This window comes from Brienomyrus brachyistius, chromosome 8 (genome assembly GCF_023856365.1).
Source record: "Brienomyrus brachyistius isolate T26 chromosome 8, BBRACH_0.4, whole genome shotgun sequence".
Lineage (NCBI taxonomy): Eukaryota > Metazoa > Chordata > Actinopteri > Osteoglossiformes > Mormyridae > Brienomyrus > Brienomyrus brachyistius.
The window spans coordinates 3,035,015-3,051,350 of NC_064540.1; the positions used below are offsets into that span (position 1 = coordinate 3,035,015).

General features: G+C 44.7%; 3 protein-coding genes across 3 annotated transcripts; 2 read left to right on the plus strand and 1 right to left on the minus strand.

Annotated features, from left to right (window-relative positions):
* Nucleotides 1-291: 291 nt before the first annotated feature.
* Nucleotides 292-2,863, minus strand: tma7 (translation machinery associated 7 homolog). The gene is made up of 4 exons (XM_049023116.1): nucleotides 2,754-2,863; nucleotides 1,666-1,721; nucleotides 1,457-1,544; nucleotides 292-843 (listed from the first exon to the last, which is right to left on the minus strand). Exons 1-4 carry the CDS (start codon nucleotides 2,767-2,769, stop codon nucleotides 809-811), a joined length of 195 nt encoding a protein of 64 aa, XP_048879073.1. The 5' UTR covers nucleotides 2,770-2,863; the 3' UTR covers nucleotides 292-808.
* Nucleotides 2,855-5,181, plus strand: ccdc51 (coiled-coil domain containing 51). Its single transcript, XM_049023115.1, has 4 exons — nucleotides 2,855-2,965; nucleotides 3,483-3,859; nucleotides 3,945-4,109; nucleotides 4,260-5,181. Exons 2-4 carry the CDS (start codon nucleotides 3,536-3,538, stop codon nucleotides 5,034-5,036), a joined length of 1,266 nt encoding a protein of 421 aa, XP_048879072.1. The 5' UTR covers nucleotides 2,855-2,965; nucleotides 3,483-3,535; the 3' UTR covers nucleotides 5,037-5,181.
* A 733-nt stretch (nucleotides 5,182-5,914) lies between these two features.
* mcm2 (minichromosome maintenance complex component 2) lies at nucleotides 5,915-16,239 on the plus strand. Its single transcript, XM_049023400.1, has 16 exons — nucleotides 5,915-6,179; nucleotides 6,730-6,917; nucleotides 8,740-8,900; nucleotides 9,531-9,800; nucleotides 10,230-10,449; nucleotides 11,623-11,830; nucleotides 12,732-12,866; nucleotides 13,114-13,305; nucleotides 13,394-13,487; nucleotides 13,712-13,962; nucleotides 14,076-14,202; nucleotides 14,288-14,400; nucleotides 14,491-14,733; nucleotides 15,097-15,279; nucleotides 15,432-15,587; nucleotides 15,833-16,239. The coding sequence occupies exons 1-16, from the start codon at nucleotides 6,174-6,176 to the stop codon at nucleotides 15,941-15,943; spliced, it is 2,658 nt and encodes an 885-aa protein (XP_048879357.1). The 5' UTR covers nucleotides 5,915-6,173; the 3' UTR covers nucleotides 15,944-16,239.
* Nucleotides 16,240-16,336: the final 97 nt, after the last annotated feature.

Consider the following 16,336-nt stretch of genomic DNA (forward strand, 5'->3'; position numbering starts at 1 on the left):
GTAGGCGTAATGGCCAGGTGTCCCAATACTGTTGTCCACATGGTGTATTAAAAAACAATGGATAAACATGAATCTGAGGTAGGCTGCACAGCTTACCTCCACACCGCCACCTTCTGCCCAGCACAATTCATACACTAGAGTGGATTCAGTATTAATATGAAAACCTACTGCAGTAAGTGAATGAAAGGCAAGTTATAGAGCATCATGCTGATTCTGCGCCGGATGTAACAACCTTCATATCCTGAAGAAATTATTTTTCTAGAATTTAGTAAGAAAATTCGAAATATTCCATTCTGGGTTTTAGATATACTTTAATTTGTATGTTTACATTTTAGGACAGATCTAAGAGAGCCAAAATTCGTGTAACAAGTCAGGTAAACAATTCAAAAATGGCAATTAGGACTTTAGAAATGATGCATATTGAAAACAGGAGGGAATTCCACAAAGCAGGATTTCAAAGTTAGTTGGGTTAACTTAAGTTAGAAGTCATGATTGCCCAATAGGAACGCTCTTTACCTAAACTCTTATTGGACAGTCATGATTTCTATCTTAAGTTAACCCAGCTAACTTTGAAATCCTGTTTCATGGAACACCCCCCAGGTCTAGCGAGGAAAAGTTATGGTTTAATGAAGTACACAACTGCTGTCTCTCACTGGGGTTTTCGGGGGGGCGAAACAAAACCATGACTGAGGTAATACAGTAGTTGCAAAACTATCACCGTCTTTAAAAAGAACAACAGTTTCAATTTTTGACTTTCAAAAATGGACCCGAAAGCAGGGCGATGCAAAACATCTTCCCAAAGGTCATTTCACTTCTTTCCGGATTTCTTGATCCCGCTGCCAGCTGTGGGGGGGAATAAATCACAAAACGATAACATTTTTATGCAGGTGTGGAGTAACAGTGACAAAAACAATCTTGTGTTTTGGAGATATGGCTGCTACCTGACTTGTAGGATTGGGATACCCAATCCTGATGCTGCAGTGATGTAAATCAATGCAGAGATTCACATATGCTTAAACACTCTGACCTGACCTCATATAAATTCCAAATCATCGAACTACGTATAAATGCATATGCGATAAATGCTGCTATGCTATGACAGACCCACTCTTTTAAAAACATTTATAAAAATTCTATCTACCATTCTGTAGATATTGCAATTTCAAATGAATACCCAGTATGTACAAGAAAAGCACACTGACCATTGCTGGCTATTATCATCTACATATTTATATACTTTTTATTTTGTAGTATTTATTTGTAGTACTTTCTATAGTCACTGTGCAAATGACTGAATGTTTGTTATTCGTTGTATCGGAATGGATAGCTGTTCTGCCATTTGGTTATACCTGGTATAATGACAATAAAAGTCTCCTAATTGTAATTACGAACTCCGACAGCGCCGCCTAGTGTCCTCTCAATGTCTCCTGACTGTCATTAAGCAAGACGTTCTTACCGAATGGTCCTTTTCCAGAAGCTTTGTTTTTCATCGCATCCATCTGTTTCTGCTCGTCCTTTTGTTTCTGCTTAAAAGCCATGTCCTCCTAGAAAAAAAAATCAGCGAAGACAGTAAGAGATTCTTCAGCCAATTTCAATGTGAGCCCGTTTGTTTGTGCAGATGGTTCATACAGGACGTTTGTAGTTCACAAAAGGAAAAAAACGTACATCGTCCATTTCTTTTGCTTGTTTTTTGGGCTGTTTTAAAGGCTTCTTCTTGCCACCTACATAAAAGAAAAAAGAAGAATGATTTGAGCGTTCTTCGTAATCAGCGATCTGTAGTAAAAGCGAATCGAGGAAAACCAATGTAAAACTATGTACGGACGAATGGAAACTACAAAAAGCTACTTGAGTAATATAGGAGTGTCCTTTCGGCGTAAGGACATAAGTATCTTAGTAGTTTAATCCTCTTTGGTAATGCTCGATGACACATCGGTTTCCATTACACTGCCATCAACGTGTAAGCACAGTGATATCGGTGCAGGGTCCTTAATATGTATCGTTTAATGACGACAATCTGCATTAATGCAACGACAATCATTACGCTCCTGTACAAAAAAACACGAAGTTGCAACATTTGTTATTCACCAGCCAGAGCAATTGACTAAAAAACCGCGACAATTCAGACAGCAAATGCGTCAGTGGTAGCATGCCCACCGTACATTTTTACAAAGGTAGGATTAATAGGAAAGATTTGTGCTTCTGTTGTACCTCCATACATAAAGCATGATTACCCCAAACACTCAAAGTACCGTATGATCAGAATCAGCTTTATTCGTCAAGTATGATGGCATGTACCGAGTGTCACCATCGAACTAAGAAGATTTACAATCCAGGCCTAGTTGCAGCGACTATGCCTCTTAAAATATTATGAGATTATGAGATTGCGGAGTTGTTGCTGATGCTGCAGATGCTCACTGGAGAATTTGGACAGAATTCCGGCGCGTTTTGCCGCGATATTTAGCGCTACTCTCAAAATGACACGCATTTCAAAGGTAATTTTTTACCCAAATAAACAAGGGCCATAATAAAATCTGAAAACTATAAAACTTGTGAATTTTATTTTTATAAATTATCAAATGCCTAAATATACAGAATGCACTGTTACACATGATCTAGCCAACGTCAGGATATTTAAGGTAAACACATCGGCATTTTTCCACTAAATCAGTTGCTTAAACTAAATCACCATCATGAACAACAGGCTTTTAAACTTGATGTGAAAATGAAAGATAATTTATTTAATTTCTACTTACCGTCTCTTCCAGACATGTTTTCGACCGTATAGTCTGCACGCAATTTCCAAAGTGAGGGTAATCAGGACCCCAAGACGAAAGAGTCACCCGGAAATAGATGTCTTATGCTGTGCCTGAATGAAAATCTACTTTGCGTTAATGCTAACTGGCTATCCATGTCTGCCCACCCTTGACAACCATTGACATCACGGAAGAGTTATCCGAATAACGTGGTATGGTATTGTATTGTTTTTGTTTGTTTAGACAATCTGTTTATGGCATGCCATTTTGCAAAACCCCTGCGTCTTAATTGAACTCACGTAAACTGTACTGGAGTATAGTTGCTGAATGACAAATCTGGCTTGGTAGCCGGCTCCCTGGCAATGTATGGATTAAGTTACTCGTATTGTAACTAGGTACCCACCTATTTTTTTTCCTAAAATCATGATTTATAATATAATATGAAGTCTAAAATGTCAGAAAATCATAATCCAAATTTCAACCTAGTATAAAGTACACTAATAAAAGAAACGTGATCTTTTACTCTTTGCTTCTTTATTTACCACCCTAAATGAATTTTGGCTTTTTTCCATGTAATGCTTTGCACTTTAAGCAACGCTAAAATGTGAGAATAGCTTTGTTGATTTTAGAAGGATGTTCTGTGAGTTTTGCTTTTACAAGTCGGATAATGTGAATGTCCCAAATGATGTGTTAGTATTCCTAACCTATTCTGTTATTCAATTATAACAGGTCCAGACGAAGGTACCCTGTCGCTGCACATTAGTTTGCCATTTAATTCTTAAATGAGGTACAGGGCAGGTCATATACTGTCACAGCATTATGGGAAAGGCTGCTACGTTGTTCAGTTTGCTTACAGACATAGAGCAGAAGCATTTTCTAATAGATATTATTGTATGCACCAAAAAAGTCCAAAGAATGAGGCATCCAGAATAGTTCCTGCACAACAGCGTGTGGTCGATGTCATGAAGAGCCTTACTGAGGTGGGAAGACACTGGGGACAGAATTCGGCCAAAACCATCTCGGCCACAGTCAACAATTGGTGGGGAAAGTATGAAGAATTTGTGGGTCTTGTTGAAGTTCGAGACGCCCAGACAAAAGTTACAGAGGTAAGTTGAAGTGCAAAGTGGAATTGTGGTCGGACAAATTTTTTTCCCCAAAGCTAAATGGCCAGGTAACTGAATGTTTTATTAGGCTGAGAAGGCCTTTATGGTGGCCAGAGGGATGGTTCGCGAGGCCCATGCGAGTTTGGAAGCTCTACAGGGCCGGTTGAAGGAGGTCAGAGACCGGCTGGACCGTGTTTCACGTGAGGAGGCCCACTACCTGGAGCTGGCCACATTGGAACATAAGTTGCTTCAGGTGAGATGTGCAGAGAGCAGGATGTCCATTGTGGGCCCTTAAAGAACTGCTTAAATTATGCTGTACGGATCGGACGACATGAATAGATCTGCTATTTCATGCCAATGGCTTTTTTTTTTGTTAAAACCTCCTCCTTTCATTCAACCGCAGGAAGAGCGGCGTCTGCGGACAGCCTACGAGAATGCGGAGGAGGCCGAGAGGGAACGTTTTGCTCTTTTCTCGGCAGGGGTACGCGAGAGCCACGAGAAAGAGCGAACCAGGGCAGAGAGGACCAAAAACTGGTCTGTCATCGGTTCCGTTCTAGGGGCCTTGATCGGAGTTATGGGGTCCACTTATGTCAATAGGGTACGTCTCCAGGAGCTTAGGAGCCTACTGATGGAGGCTCAGAAGGGACCAGTGAGTCTACAGGAAGCCATCAAAGAGCAGGCTGCTGTGCACAAGGTCCAGCAGGAGGAGCTTAGAGCTCTTATTGGTACTTTGAGGGAAGCTGTTCCTGAAAGGACACTGTTAGGCTCCAAGGCGACAGCACACCCAGCTACTATTCCCAGCCCTCTGACCCCCCTTACAAGTGCCATCCAGTCCACACTGAATGACATTCTGCGCTCCACTCAAGGAGCCCACACTCTGATGCAGGAGCTCCAACCACAGCTAGCGCAGCTGGAAAAGATCCTGGGCAGCGTGCGCTCCGAGCTTCGAGAGGTCCGGCTGGCGTCCCTCAGACAGCCCGCTGCGGGGAAGCCGCTCATCGGCACGGGGGAGGCGCAGGTGCTGCTCCGTGACACTGAGGGTGTCATGCAAGGACTGGTCCAAACCGAGAAGCGGCTGGAGAGCCAGATTAACAAGACCACACTGTACAACACAGTTCTTACATACACTGCTTTTGCTCTAAGTTTGCCTGTCTTGTATTTAATATTTAAAGGCAACTGAGCAATACTGAGAGCTGTTAAATACAGTCAAAGATAGGGTAATTGTCAATATTAATCAGCTGCTGTAATATTTTTACATATCTCTGCTGTTTTGGGGTAAAACCTATAGAATATTAATATGAATAATAAATAATATGAACATTAAAGCAGTGTGATGAATTTCTATTCATGCTTTTTTCCCCCTTAATTCCATACATGCATGGTTAAACATTCACCAGTTTCTCCTGAATTAATAGGGGAAAAAAACAGATCAATACTTGAGACTATTTGAGTGTTGAGCCACGTCACCTGTCAGCTTATGGTAACCGGCCTGCATCCCAGCAGAAGTCTCTGCCGTTTGCTGAGTAGGTGCTTCACAATGATCCCCTGACACATACATGTTACACTGCTGTCGGCTGCCCTATAAACTTAAATGAATATAATCTGTTTGGCTGGTGAATGTTGAATCTCATGCCCTTCTGGGTAAAGGATGTTGGAAAACTAAGGTATTTATTGAGGCTAGGAGATTCTTATTCTGAACTGATTTTCCTTATTTGACTATCCCTTTAAATGATTCCATCCATACATCCATCACTCAACCTTTTACCAGTAGGGAGTTATGGTGAGCTTGGAGCCTGCCTCGGGAAGTACAGGACACAAGGCAAGAGAAACTTTAAATGGTATATTAATTAGTCCATTTCAGGGAAATCCAGATGATTGAATCTGTAATATATTTTAAAGTTGTGTGTCACTTTAGGCTATGTTGTGTGTATTGTAAGCAACCATATCATCAGAGGTGGACATTTCCGAACCCGAAAATGAAATGCCAGTCCGCGATTTTGTTTTCACCAACTAAGTGTGAATCTTTATATTCAGCTGGTTTTGTTTCGATTTTTACTTTCTGGACCTGAAACGTCCGCCTCTAATTGAAGAACTGTCACACTCAAGTGGCAAAATATATATTTCACGCCGCGGATGAACAGTTATAAATGTTTAAGATCTGACGAAAGCCCCGAAAAGCTGACTCGGAGCTACGCCATTGAACCTCATTGCATATTCATGAGATTTCGCGGGCTTTGCAGTCACGTGAAGTTTTCGCGCGAAACAATACACTTGGAGTTAACATCTGCAAGCAAGAGACAGAGAGCAGAGAACAGGAATGGCTGTAAGTAAAATAAATTAGAACATTACCTAAAGTAATAATACTCAAATATTTAAGAGAGAATAGAGAAGGTTGTAGTGAATATTAGCAAACGAAAGAATGGTTTTGATTGCTTCAGAACTTAAGCAGATGATATGTATTGTTCACATGAAAACGTGCAGCGACCAGTACACGCAGCTATATTTTGTACTGTCGGCTTGACTAAGTTTAAAGTTAAAAGAATGTTTTCCGCTATAACTGGACACTGGTACAAAGTTGGGAATTATATTGCGGTTTATAGATAATATTACTTTATAGCTAATGAAGCGGAATATATGACACTTGTACATCCTTTACGTTTTAGCCTGAACGGAGGCCATTTTCGCTTGTTTCAGATTAGTTGCATGTTTTCTGCTAATTCTCCATGAACTGTGTGTCCTTTGGATATTTCACCGGTTTTATAACTATAGTGCAAATCGATGAAAAGGCTCCGACTAACCTTGTAACAGTATACCTCTGTGTTACATGCAGGTGTTTAAAAAACGTATTAATCGTATGTTAATCTGTTGCCCAGGATTCATCAGAGTCATTTCAAATGGCGACCAGCCCCAGCGGGGGATCCAGGCGTGGGGAATTAACGTCCAGTCCCGGGCGAGATCTGCCCCCGTTTGAAGATGAATCTGAGCTTCTCGGTGAGGGGACCATACCAGGAGAGGAGGAAGAGGATGATGGAGAGGAGCTGTTTGGGGACGCGATGGAAAGGTCAGCGAAGTCTCTCCATTCCTGGCTGCTGTGTCCCAGTGTTTTTTGGCTGATGGAGGAAGTATGGAAGTAGATTTAAATCTAAAGTAATTGTCCGTAAGATGAATTGCAAATCCGAGATCATTTTGAAAATTTAAACTTTTGTTGTCACAGTCACGACATCAGACTTACACATTCATTTCGCGCTGCACGTGTGGCACACCAGGACTTCTCATTACGAGAGTTCAGACAGTTTGTACCCGCTGAAGTGCAATCGATTGGGGTGTGTAGATGCTGCCTGCTTGGAATGTGCGTCTCCTGTGACGCGACGCGATACACAACTCTATGCATTGCCAGCGATTCGATACATTCGAAGACGCATATGACGTAACTACTGTTGCTGTAAGATTCACTCCTATTGTCATGTAGTGCAATTCGACAACACGGGATGCGATGCATCGCGGACACGCTTCCAACTCCCGCGAGACTTGGCCTAGAGACTTGCAGAGAATTGGCCTCTGACAGCAGCGGAGAACTGGAGATAGAGGGGGGAATCAATCTATCCAGGATTGTCTGTGTTGCGTTATAGTATGTTGATGATGTCATGTGGCCCGCTGAGGGAGGTGCAGGCCCAGGAGTAGCAAGGGTAGTAACTGCAGTGACAGCCTGACTTCTGGTGTTCTGATCTGGCGGGCAGAGCAATATGATGGGAGAGGTGGACTAGGGTGAATACAGTCTGGAGGTGTAAAAAGATGGGCAAATACAACTAAATTATAATGAGTAATATTTTACCAGTTACTGATGTAGTTATCCTTATTTGCCCCAAAAATCTAGCTGGTGATTAATATAATGAACCAAATAAACTTCCATCTGGCACTTTTCAAATCAGTTTTATTCATCTAAAAGTTGCATGAGCCAGGAGCCATATCCTGCCTTCTCAGACAGAGATTTGAGAGCCTGCTTTAGCACACGTCACATCTTGAACATTTATGCTGGTGCCCCGATGCGAATCAGTGACGCTTACCATCTGTAGTGCTTACTAATCGCTTTCTTACTGTTATGTCATTGTCACATTTTGTGGGCATATAGCTGAAACTATTTTTAGTCATCCTGGATTAATTCATTACACTGTTTTTGTTGTAAGAAATCATTATATTCACTCTGAAAATTTTTATTCTGTGTTTCGGCTTGCTTGGGCATACTGCTCCATTAATTCTTACTCTATGGCTTCCATTTTTACCCCAGGTCCTCAATTCACCAGAGCTTTCGCTGATCAGAACTTGACCACAATGAGTTCTTCAAAACCCATTGGCCACTGCCAGTGTAGCTTTCCCCCACATAATGAGTGATATTTAAATGCAGTACTGATGTAAATGCATAATCTGCGATTCATAATCGCATTCTGAACGTCGTAAACTCATAAATTAGGGTAGGTAATTGTAAGATGTGGGTTGTAGCTGTGAATCTGCAACAGCAGCGACAGGTAAACATTCGGGTTTGTGTATGGGTTTGCGTTTCATGAAATTACGAGATCGGCATGACACTTAGGCACCATTACTTTAGATATAAATTTTACTTCCATAAGGATGAGATTTTGAGAGGTAATCTGTTTCTGTAAGACTGTAATGCTTGTAACTGCGCTGTGTGGTATGTCTTATGTTTGAGAGGCAGGGTAATGTGTGTAAGGCAATGTGTTTAAATCAAAGTACTGTCTTCCCCATTTATCAAAAGCCCACCCCCCCCCCTCAACTTAGTTCAAGACTGATGTTATTTTCAAGTAATTAATTTTTACGTGATTTAATGGCGAAGACTCTGCATGAACTGCTTGCCTCGTCCTGTGCAGGGACTACCGTCCAATTCCTCAGCTGGATCAGTACGAACTGGAGGGCCTGGACGAAGACGAGGACCTGTCGGAACTGTCCCCCGGGGCACGAGCCGCGGCGGAGGCGGTCATGGCAGCTCAGGACAGGATGCTGGGCCGCAATCGGAGGGGGCTGCTGTATGGTGAGGGGGCCGTGCTTTTAGCAATGTCATAAAAACAGGGTTTGTCCCCTTTATGGTAAATGGTGAGCTGTCAGCTTTTATTCACACAAGTTCCACTGTAGTTTCTTTGTTTTTTTTTTGCTGGATAATAACGGCATAAACATGCTTTTGTTGTTACAATATATGCATCGTCTTACTGTTCCTTGCCTCTTTTGAGAACTGTGGTCATTAACTGAGATCTTTATATTTACTAGTCACCAACACTGTATATTACAATCCTTTGTGTTATCTGTGCAGTTAATGTGTATATTGTATTTGTCAAGGAATACTTCTACACTAAACTGACTTTTTTTTTTGTTTGAGTGGGTCAGTAGTTCAGAGAGGGAATTTTAAAAATACTGGTCATCCGTCCATTAGGGGGCAACCCAACAGTTGGTCTACCAACTTCAATATTACACAACATCTTATTGCTAACTTCTGCTGGGCATTATTTAAACTAACACGGACCACTGCTTGTATTTAACTTGTAGTCTTCGGATCTGTTTCTTAGAGAACCGTGGTTCTGCCTGAATAGAGAGAATCCTGGATGAGCGCGTGTGTAGGGGTCCAGGTAACAGACGGTAACTGAGGTCTTGCGGGTCCCATCCACAGACAGCGAGGATGAGGACGAAGACCGGCCGGCCCGAAAGCGTCGTCTGGCGGAGCGAGCGGCCGAGGGGGTGGCAGGCGAGGGTGAGGATGAGGAGATGATCGAGAGCATTGAGAACCTGGAGGACATGAAGGGCCACTCGGTGCGTGAGTGGGTGTCCATGGCCGCCCCACGACTGGAGATCTACCACCGCTTCAAGAACTTCCTGCGCACGCATGTAGATGAGCACGGACACAACGTCTTCAAGGAGAAGATCAGTGACATGTGTAAAGGTAGTGTACATGGGCGGCCTGGTGGATCCCACCTGTGAGCATCTTGTAAGGCCATCCATCCCATCGATCCATGACTACTTATCATGGTGAGCCTGTAACCTGTCCCAGGAGCTACAGGACATGGTCTGGTTGCGAAGCCAGTTAATTTCATAACGTGCACCGTGGGCAATTTCATGACCTAACTCCATTCTTCTGGGCTGTGGAAGGAAACTGGAGAACTCAGACCAAAACCCACACGAACACAGGTGTAACCTATAAATGCGAAATGCACAGGACTAGTGGTGGGAATCGATCCCAGAGCCAGGGAGACTTGAGGCTGCAGTTCTGACTTCTAACTCTCTGTCCCTGTGGTCGTCTTGCAGGGTGTGGGGTTGTGTTTCACCTCTGAGGGATCTAAAGATCTTCTGAATTCCGCCCCTCCTTCCGCAGAGAACAAGGAGAGCCTGGTGGTGAACTACGAGGACCTGGCCGCCAGGGAGCACGTGCTGGCCTACTTCCTGCCAGAGGCGCCCACGGAGATGCTGAAGATCTTCGATGAAGCGGCCAAGGAGGTGGTGTTGGCCATGTACCCCAAGTACGACCGCATCGCCCACGAGATCCACGTCCGTATCTGCAACCTACCCCTGGTGGAGGAGCTGCGCTCCCTCAGGTAAGGGGGGGGCGCTGAGTCCAGGCACTTAATTACAGGCTTTTGGCAATATCAACACCCCTAGGTAGAGTATATACCCCCCCCACATACAAATGTATTGTATTTTTTGGTTGATCTCTTGTCATAACTCGAAATCTAAACCTATTTATTTATTGCACTTTCTACTCCATGCCAGGTTTGTCCTTTTTCTACCAATCAGATGGTTACTTACATCTCTGTCTGTCTTAATGTCTTTGGTTTAAAATTGTCTAAATGTCTCAGCATCTCTGTTCTATTTATTGCATTTTGTATCATACTGTGACTAAGCAGAACGATATTTAATCTCCATGCATGATTCCATGCACCATATATCTGAAGCTGACAAAAAAACATGATACTTTGACGCTTATGGTAATTTTTATTATTTAAATTTCAGTTCTTGTTTTGACGAAATCTAATCTAAAGTATCTAATCCTTTGGGAGCGCAGGCCGCTTTGTGTTGATGAAACATCAGGCTGTACGAGTTTGTCTGGAGGTAGGCGATTGCTCTGGCTCTTAGTTTGCTTCTGGGTGGCGTCAGGCTCTCGTCGCCTTGCAGTCGTCTCCGGCTCCCGCCTAAGGAATGCGCTCGGAGCGTTCGTAAATCTTGTATCCGGCATTCAGTGCTCGCATCGATCACATGACTGCGCAGTCCGAGTGTTGGCAGACTGGGACTCGTCGCATTGATCTGCACGCCGCAGTCTCTAAAACGTTGCAGTAGCTGCTGGAGAGAACGTCTTTCGCACGGTTAGCAGGAACGTCCAGCGGTCGCCCCAGTGGCGGCTGTCAGGTTGTGATGTGTAATAAAGTTGCCAGCCGGCACTGTGGTTTAGAGCAGCGGCAGTATGTAAAACAGCATGTTGTTGGCTCTAGCCTGGTGTTCTTCTGTTATGTAATGCAGTAACGCCCTACAACCACTGGGTGGCATTGTGTGGCTCAGTGGGATGAGCCAATTCCTGGCTTAGCAGAGTGAATATCACCATAGAACCCTTAACCCCTATTTGATGCATTGTAGCTCACTTTGGATAAAAGTGAACTCTGCAGTGAATAGTTTCAAACTCAAAACCTTCCGGATACGGGCATGGCAGTCAAACCTTTTGAGCCACATTCTTTCCCTGCAGCCATCTCATGGGCGTTGTCTGTCACCTTCCCCAGACAGCTACACCTGAACCAGCTGATCCGGACCAGTGGAGTAGTCACCAGCTGTACAGGAGTTCTGCCCCAGCTGGGAATGGTGAAGTACAACTGTAACAAGTGTAACTTCATCCTCGGACCCTTCTTCCAGTCCCAGAACCAAGAGGTCAAGCCCGGCTCCTGTCCTGAGTGTCAGTCGCTTGGCCCATTTGAGATAAACATGGAGCAGGTCAGTCGTCCATCAGTGGCTTAGGTTACTCTGAACATGTGATTTTGCTGTTGAGTTTCGCCTGGGATGCTTGTTGGCCTTAGTCTTGTCTCATGCAGTGTTTATTTAGCACGTTTCCTAATGTGTTCAAGCACAGTCTGACATGTCGGTCTGATACACCAGTCAAAACATTCATGGAGTAAAACAGCCTGGGGCGTCTGCAGGAAGATTTTGGCTTTGGTTCAGCAAACGCCGGCTGCCATACTTGTGCCGAGCTGGATACCAGAATATGGTCCATAAAGAATCTCTGTACTCTCACAGACCCACGTTATCGGTGATGAGAAAGCGGACCCTGCCGCTAAGAAAGCTCTCAATGCAGAACTTGCTACGTGCCAGATCCCTGTTTCGGATCTCAGACCTGTGTTGGCATCCTGTGTCTGTGATAAGTGGCAAACTGACCGGGACGAATGTGCCGAAAAGGAATCGCATGAAATTAATCCCACTGCCCATAAGAGACTATGGTTCTCTTTTCAAACAAAGATATGATCAAACAGTTTATACCAGATGCCGTACAGGTCAGTCTAGATTTACACGCGGCTTTTTATTAAGAGGCGAGGAGCCCCTTACAGAGCAGCCATGTCAGCGAAACGCATTTTATTTTGTTGTTCTGCTCTGTGTAATAAGGCACCGACTTTACCGACCAAAGCTGAACGGGTCGATGTTTTTAATGAGGTACCACCCCATAAAGCTTTGGAATTTTTATCAAACCTTAATTAAACGAATCTTCCGTAAATAATGTTTTTGTTTATATCTTTCCTGTTTTGAATCGATTGCAGTAAGTTATTTGTTTTACCTTTTTTTGCCGTGGTATAGTCTTTGTTGCCGATTTGGCATTAAACTTGAGCCCACCACCATGTCACAGACCGTGTACCAGAACTACCAGCGAATCACGATCCAGGAGAGCCCCGGCAAGGTGGCTGCTGGTCGACTCCCACGCTCCAAGGACGCGATTCTGCTGGCTGACCTGGTGGACAGCTGTAAACCCGGTGATGAGATTGTGAGTTCAGCTGCCGTTGGCTGCTTCCATTCCTGCACACAAAATCCAGCCTCCGGTTTGACTCCCTGCTTTGAAATCGAAGATCAACTCAATTTGATCAGTTGAATTTCAGGTGAAGGACTAAGCGGTACGACAGCATAACCCATCACCAACCGCTGTGCTACCAGCCCTGCGCTCAGACATCTGCAGCGGTTCCTTGGTGCTTCTACTGTCTGAGATCCGTGCGTTCCACTCCCCGCCTTATTAGGAGCTGACTGGGATCTACAACAACAACTACGACGGCTCTCTGAATGTGGCCAATGGCTTTCCAGTGTTCGCCACCGTGATCATGGCCAATCACATCACGCGGAAGGACGAGGGCGTGGCCGTGACGGAGCTGACAGACGAGGACGTGAAGGCTATAGTGGCGCTCTCCAAGGACGAGCGCATCGCCGAGAGGGTAAGGCCGGTCCCCTCTAAGTCTGACCCACTGATCTCATCCTGCTGTGCTTATGGGGGTCGGTCATTTCCTCCTTCCATCTTCCCAGATCTTTGCTAGTATTGGTCCTTCCATCTATGGCCATGAGGATATCAAGAGGGCACTTGCTCTGGCTCTCTTTGGTGGGGAACCAAAGAACCCTGGTGAGTTTTATGTAGTATCACATTCTTATCCATTAAGTACCAATTTATCTATTCTTATGAAACCCAACTGTTGGCATCAAAGAGAATTTAGTAGGATTGAATGGAGGTTGACGCTGTTGTAGCAGCAGCATAGTGTGCTGTGTGTTCCATAGTGGAGAAGCTATAAGGTAAATGACTCGTGCTGTTGTCCCTTAGCATCTCGCGCTAACTTGTTGTCCCACCAGGTGGGAAGCATAAGGTCCGTGGGGACATCAACGTGCTGCTCTGTGGGGACCCTGGAACAGCCAAGTCGCAGTTCCTCAAGTATGTTGAGAAGGTGGCGAGTCGAGCTGTGTTCACCACGGGCCAGGGGGCCTCTGCCGTGGGTCTCACAGCCTATGTTCAGCGGCACCCCGTCACCCGGGAGTGGACACTGGAGGCGGGGGCTCTGGTGCTGGCTGACCGTGGGGTCTGTCTCATTGATGAGTTTGATAAGGTGAGCAGGTGTTGGCTGAAAATTCTAGAAAGATCTGGAAAGTGAGCATAACTTTCTCACTTCTCCTGTTCAAGGTGCAACAGAAATTAACACTTTTTTGCGATACACCATAGATGAATGACCAGGACAGGACCAGTATCCATGAGGCCATGGAACAACAAAGCATTTCTATCTCCAAGGCTGGAATCGTCACCTCCCTCCAAGCTCGATGCACCGTCATTGCTGCCTCCAATCCCATTGGTTTGTACCTTCAGAAACCTTCATTTAATTTTATGAAATCCTTACTGTTTCATTGAAACATTTTTTTGTGGTCCTGTTGCTATAGGTGGTCGATATGACCCCTCTCTTACCTTCTCGGAGAATGTGGACTTGACGGAGCCCATCGTGTCCCGATTTGACGTCTTGTGCGTAGTCAGAGATACCGTGGACCCAGTCCAGGTAAGACCGTAGATGTTCTTGTTGATGCACGGGTTGGTTTTTCATAACTATTGGAAAAACTTAAGGCGGTTCTGCTTCGGTATTTCCAAGGATGAGATGCTGGCCCGTTTTGTGGTGGGTAGCCATCTGAAGCACCACCCCAGCAACAAAGAAGGCGGAATGGCTGGACTGGAGGAGGTGGTCCTTCCCAACACCTCGGACGTGCCGCCCATCCCTCAGGAGCTGCTGAAGAAATATATCATATATGCCAAGGAACGTGTGCGGCCCAAGCTCAACCAGATGGACCAGGACAAGGTGGCCCGTATCTACAGTGACCTGCGTAAGGAGTCCATGGTGAGAGCCTGCCGGAGAGCCGGAAATGCTCAGTGGGTCATGAGTACTGATTCAGTCCAGACCTCCACCCTTCAAAATTACGTCGGATGTGCAGATGATTCCATGTACGTAGAGAGTGTCTTGTATTAAGTGCTGCATATGATGGTTTCAGAAGGTTTCAAGTTAGCCTGGGTAAAAAAAAATAGACTTGTACATCCATCAGAATTAACTTCTGGGGGTTAGGACAGATGGGAAAATGCTCTAAGACCTTGGGTTGGAATTTGTCGTGGAATATTAGTGTGTGAATCACCTGACTGCATCTTTTACTGTGGTAGATGAGCAGGTATGGCTGCCTTCCTCACCGCGTCACTTTTCACTTGTCAGGCCACAGGCAGCATCCCTATCACCGTAAGACACATCGAGTCTATGATCCGCATGGCGGAGGCTCACGCCAGGATGCACCTGCGGGATTATGTCCTGGAGGATGACGTCAACATGGCCATCCGTGTCATGCTGGAGAGTTTCATCGATACGCAGAAGTACAGTGTCATGCGGAGCATGAGGAAGGTGCGATGTCTTCGGCTGTTTAATTTATTCCCGGCTTTGTTTAAAGCTCAACAGATCTCGAATTAAACTTGATTGGAAGTCCTTAATCCTCTTGGCTTGGCCCAAAGACGTTCCATTCTCGGTTGTAATTAACCCATCTACTCCTGCCGCAGACGTTCGCCCGGTACCTGGCCTTCAGACGTGACAACAACGAGCTGCTTCTGTTCATCCTGAAGCAGCTGGTTGCAGAGCAGGTGACGTACCAGCGAAACCGATATGGAGCCCAGCAGGACACTATCGAGATCCCCGAGAAGGATCTTGCGGACAAGGTAGGTAGTTTGTGGCGGTAAAGCTGCTGTAATGCATATCCTACTATACTAATTCACAGTAGTTTTACACGTTTTGGAATTGGCCTTAGAATGGCATCCATTTCTTCAGGGGAAATGTTTTGCTCTCTAATCAGTAGTGAAATGCTTCCTCTGTGTTGGATTAGATTAGCAGATTAGATGTCATTTTTGGCTGTTGGAGGGAGAAATGTGGTTTCATTGATGCAATTCCCTTTTCTCCATCATAGGCCAGACAGATCAGCATCCACAATTTATCAGCTTTCTATGACAGTGACCTCTTCCGCGCCAACAAGTTCTCTCATGACACCAAGAAGAAGCTCATCTTGCAGCAGTTCTGAGTGCTTCATGGCAACAAGAACCTACCCGCTTCCTCCAGCTTGCTTCTGTATATATTTGTCTGGGTCACGCTATGCAAGATGACAGGCGGACTGCATGGTCAGAAATGTTCGAGCTGACTTACCAGTATGTACATACTGTGCTTGTCTCGGATTGTGCTAATAGGTTTTATTCCTTAGTCACCTGGCCATAATCTGGCCATTTAAGATGTGACGTGAGTCACTGTGAATAACACAAGGTTGATCTGCTACTTGTTTCGTATTTTTGCAATGTCATTAAAGTTAATGTTGATGTGTTACCTTTGTTCCCCAATTTGAATGTCCTCCTTGAGTTGTTGAAATGATTTAGGTAACTTAATAAGCATAGATTTGATGCCTTAAAGCAAAACAGCCCAT

Excerpts from the sequence above, each read along its gene's own strand:
- tma7 (XM_049023116.1), bottom strand. Across the intron at positions 1,545-1,665 it reads AAGCAAAAGAAATGGACGAT|GAGGACATGGCTTTTAAGCA; the intron begins GTACGTTTTTTT and ends TTTTTTTTCTAG. Across the intron at positions 844-1,456 it reads TTCTGGAAAAGGACCATTCG|CTGGCAGCGGGATCAAGAAA; the intron begins GTAAGAACGTCT and ends TCCCCCCCACAG.
- ccdc51 (XM_049023115.1), top strand. The coding sequence starts at position 3,536 with ATGAGGTACAGGGCAGGTCATATACTGTCACAGCATTATGGGAAAGGC. Across the intron at positions 3,860-3,944 it reads CCCAGACAAAAGTTACAGAG|GCTGAGAAGGCCTTTATGGT; the intron begins GTAAGTTGAAGT and ends ATGTTTTATTAG. Across the intron at positions 4,110-4,259 it reads TGGAACATAAGTTGCTTCAG|GAAGAGCGGCGTCTGCGGAC; the intron begins GTGAGATGTGCA and ends ATTCAACCGCAG.
- mcm2 (XM_049023400.1), top strand. Across the intron at positions 10,450-11,622 it reads GAGGAGCTGCGCTCCCTCAG|ACAGCTACACCTGAACCAGC; the intron begins GTAAGGGGGGGG and ends CACCTTCCCCAG. Across the intron at positions 13,963-14,075 it reads TCATTGATGAGTTTGATAAG|ATGAATGACCAGGACAGGAC; the intron begins GTGAGCAGGTGT and ends GATACACCATAG.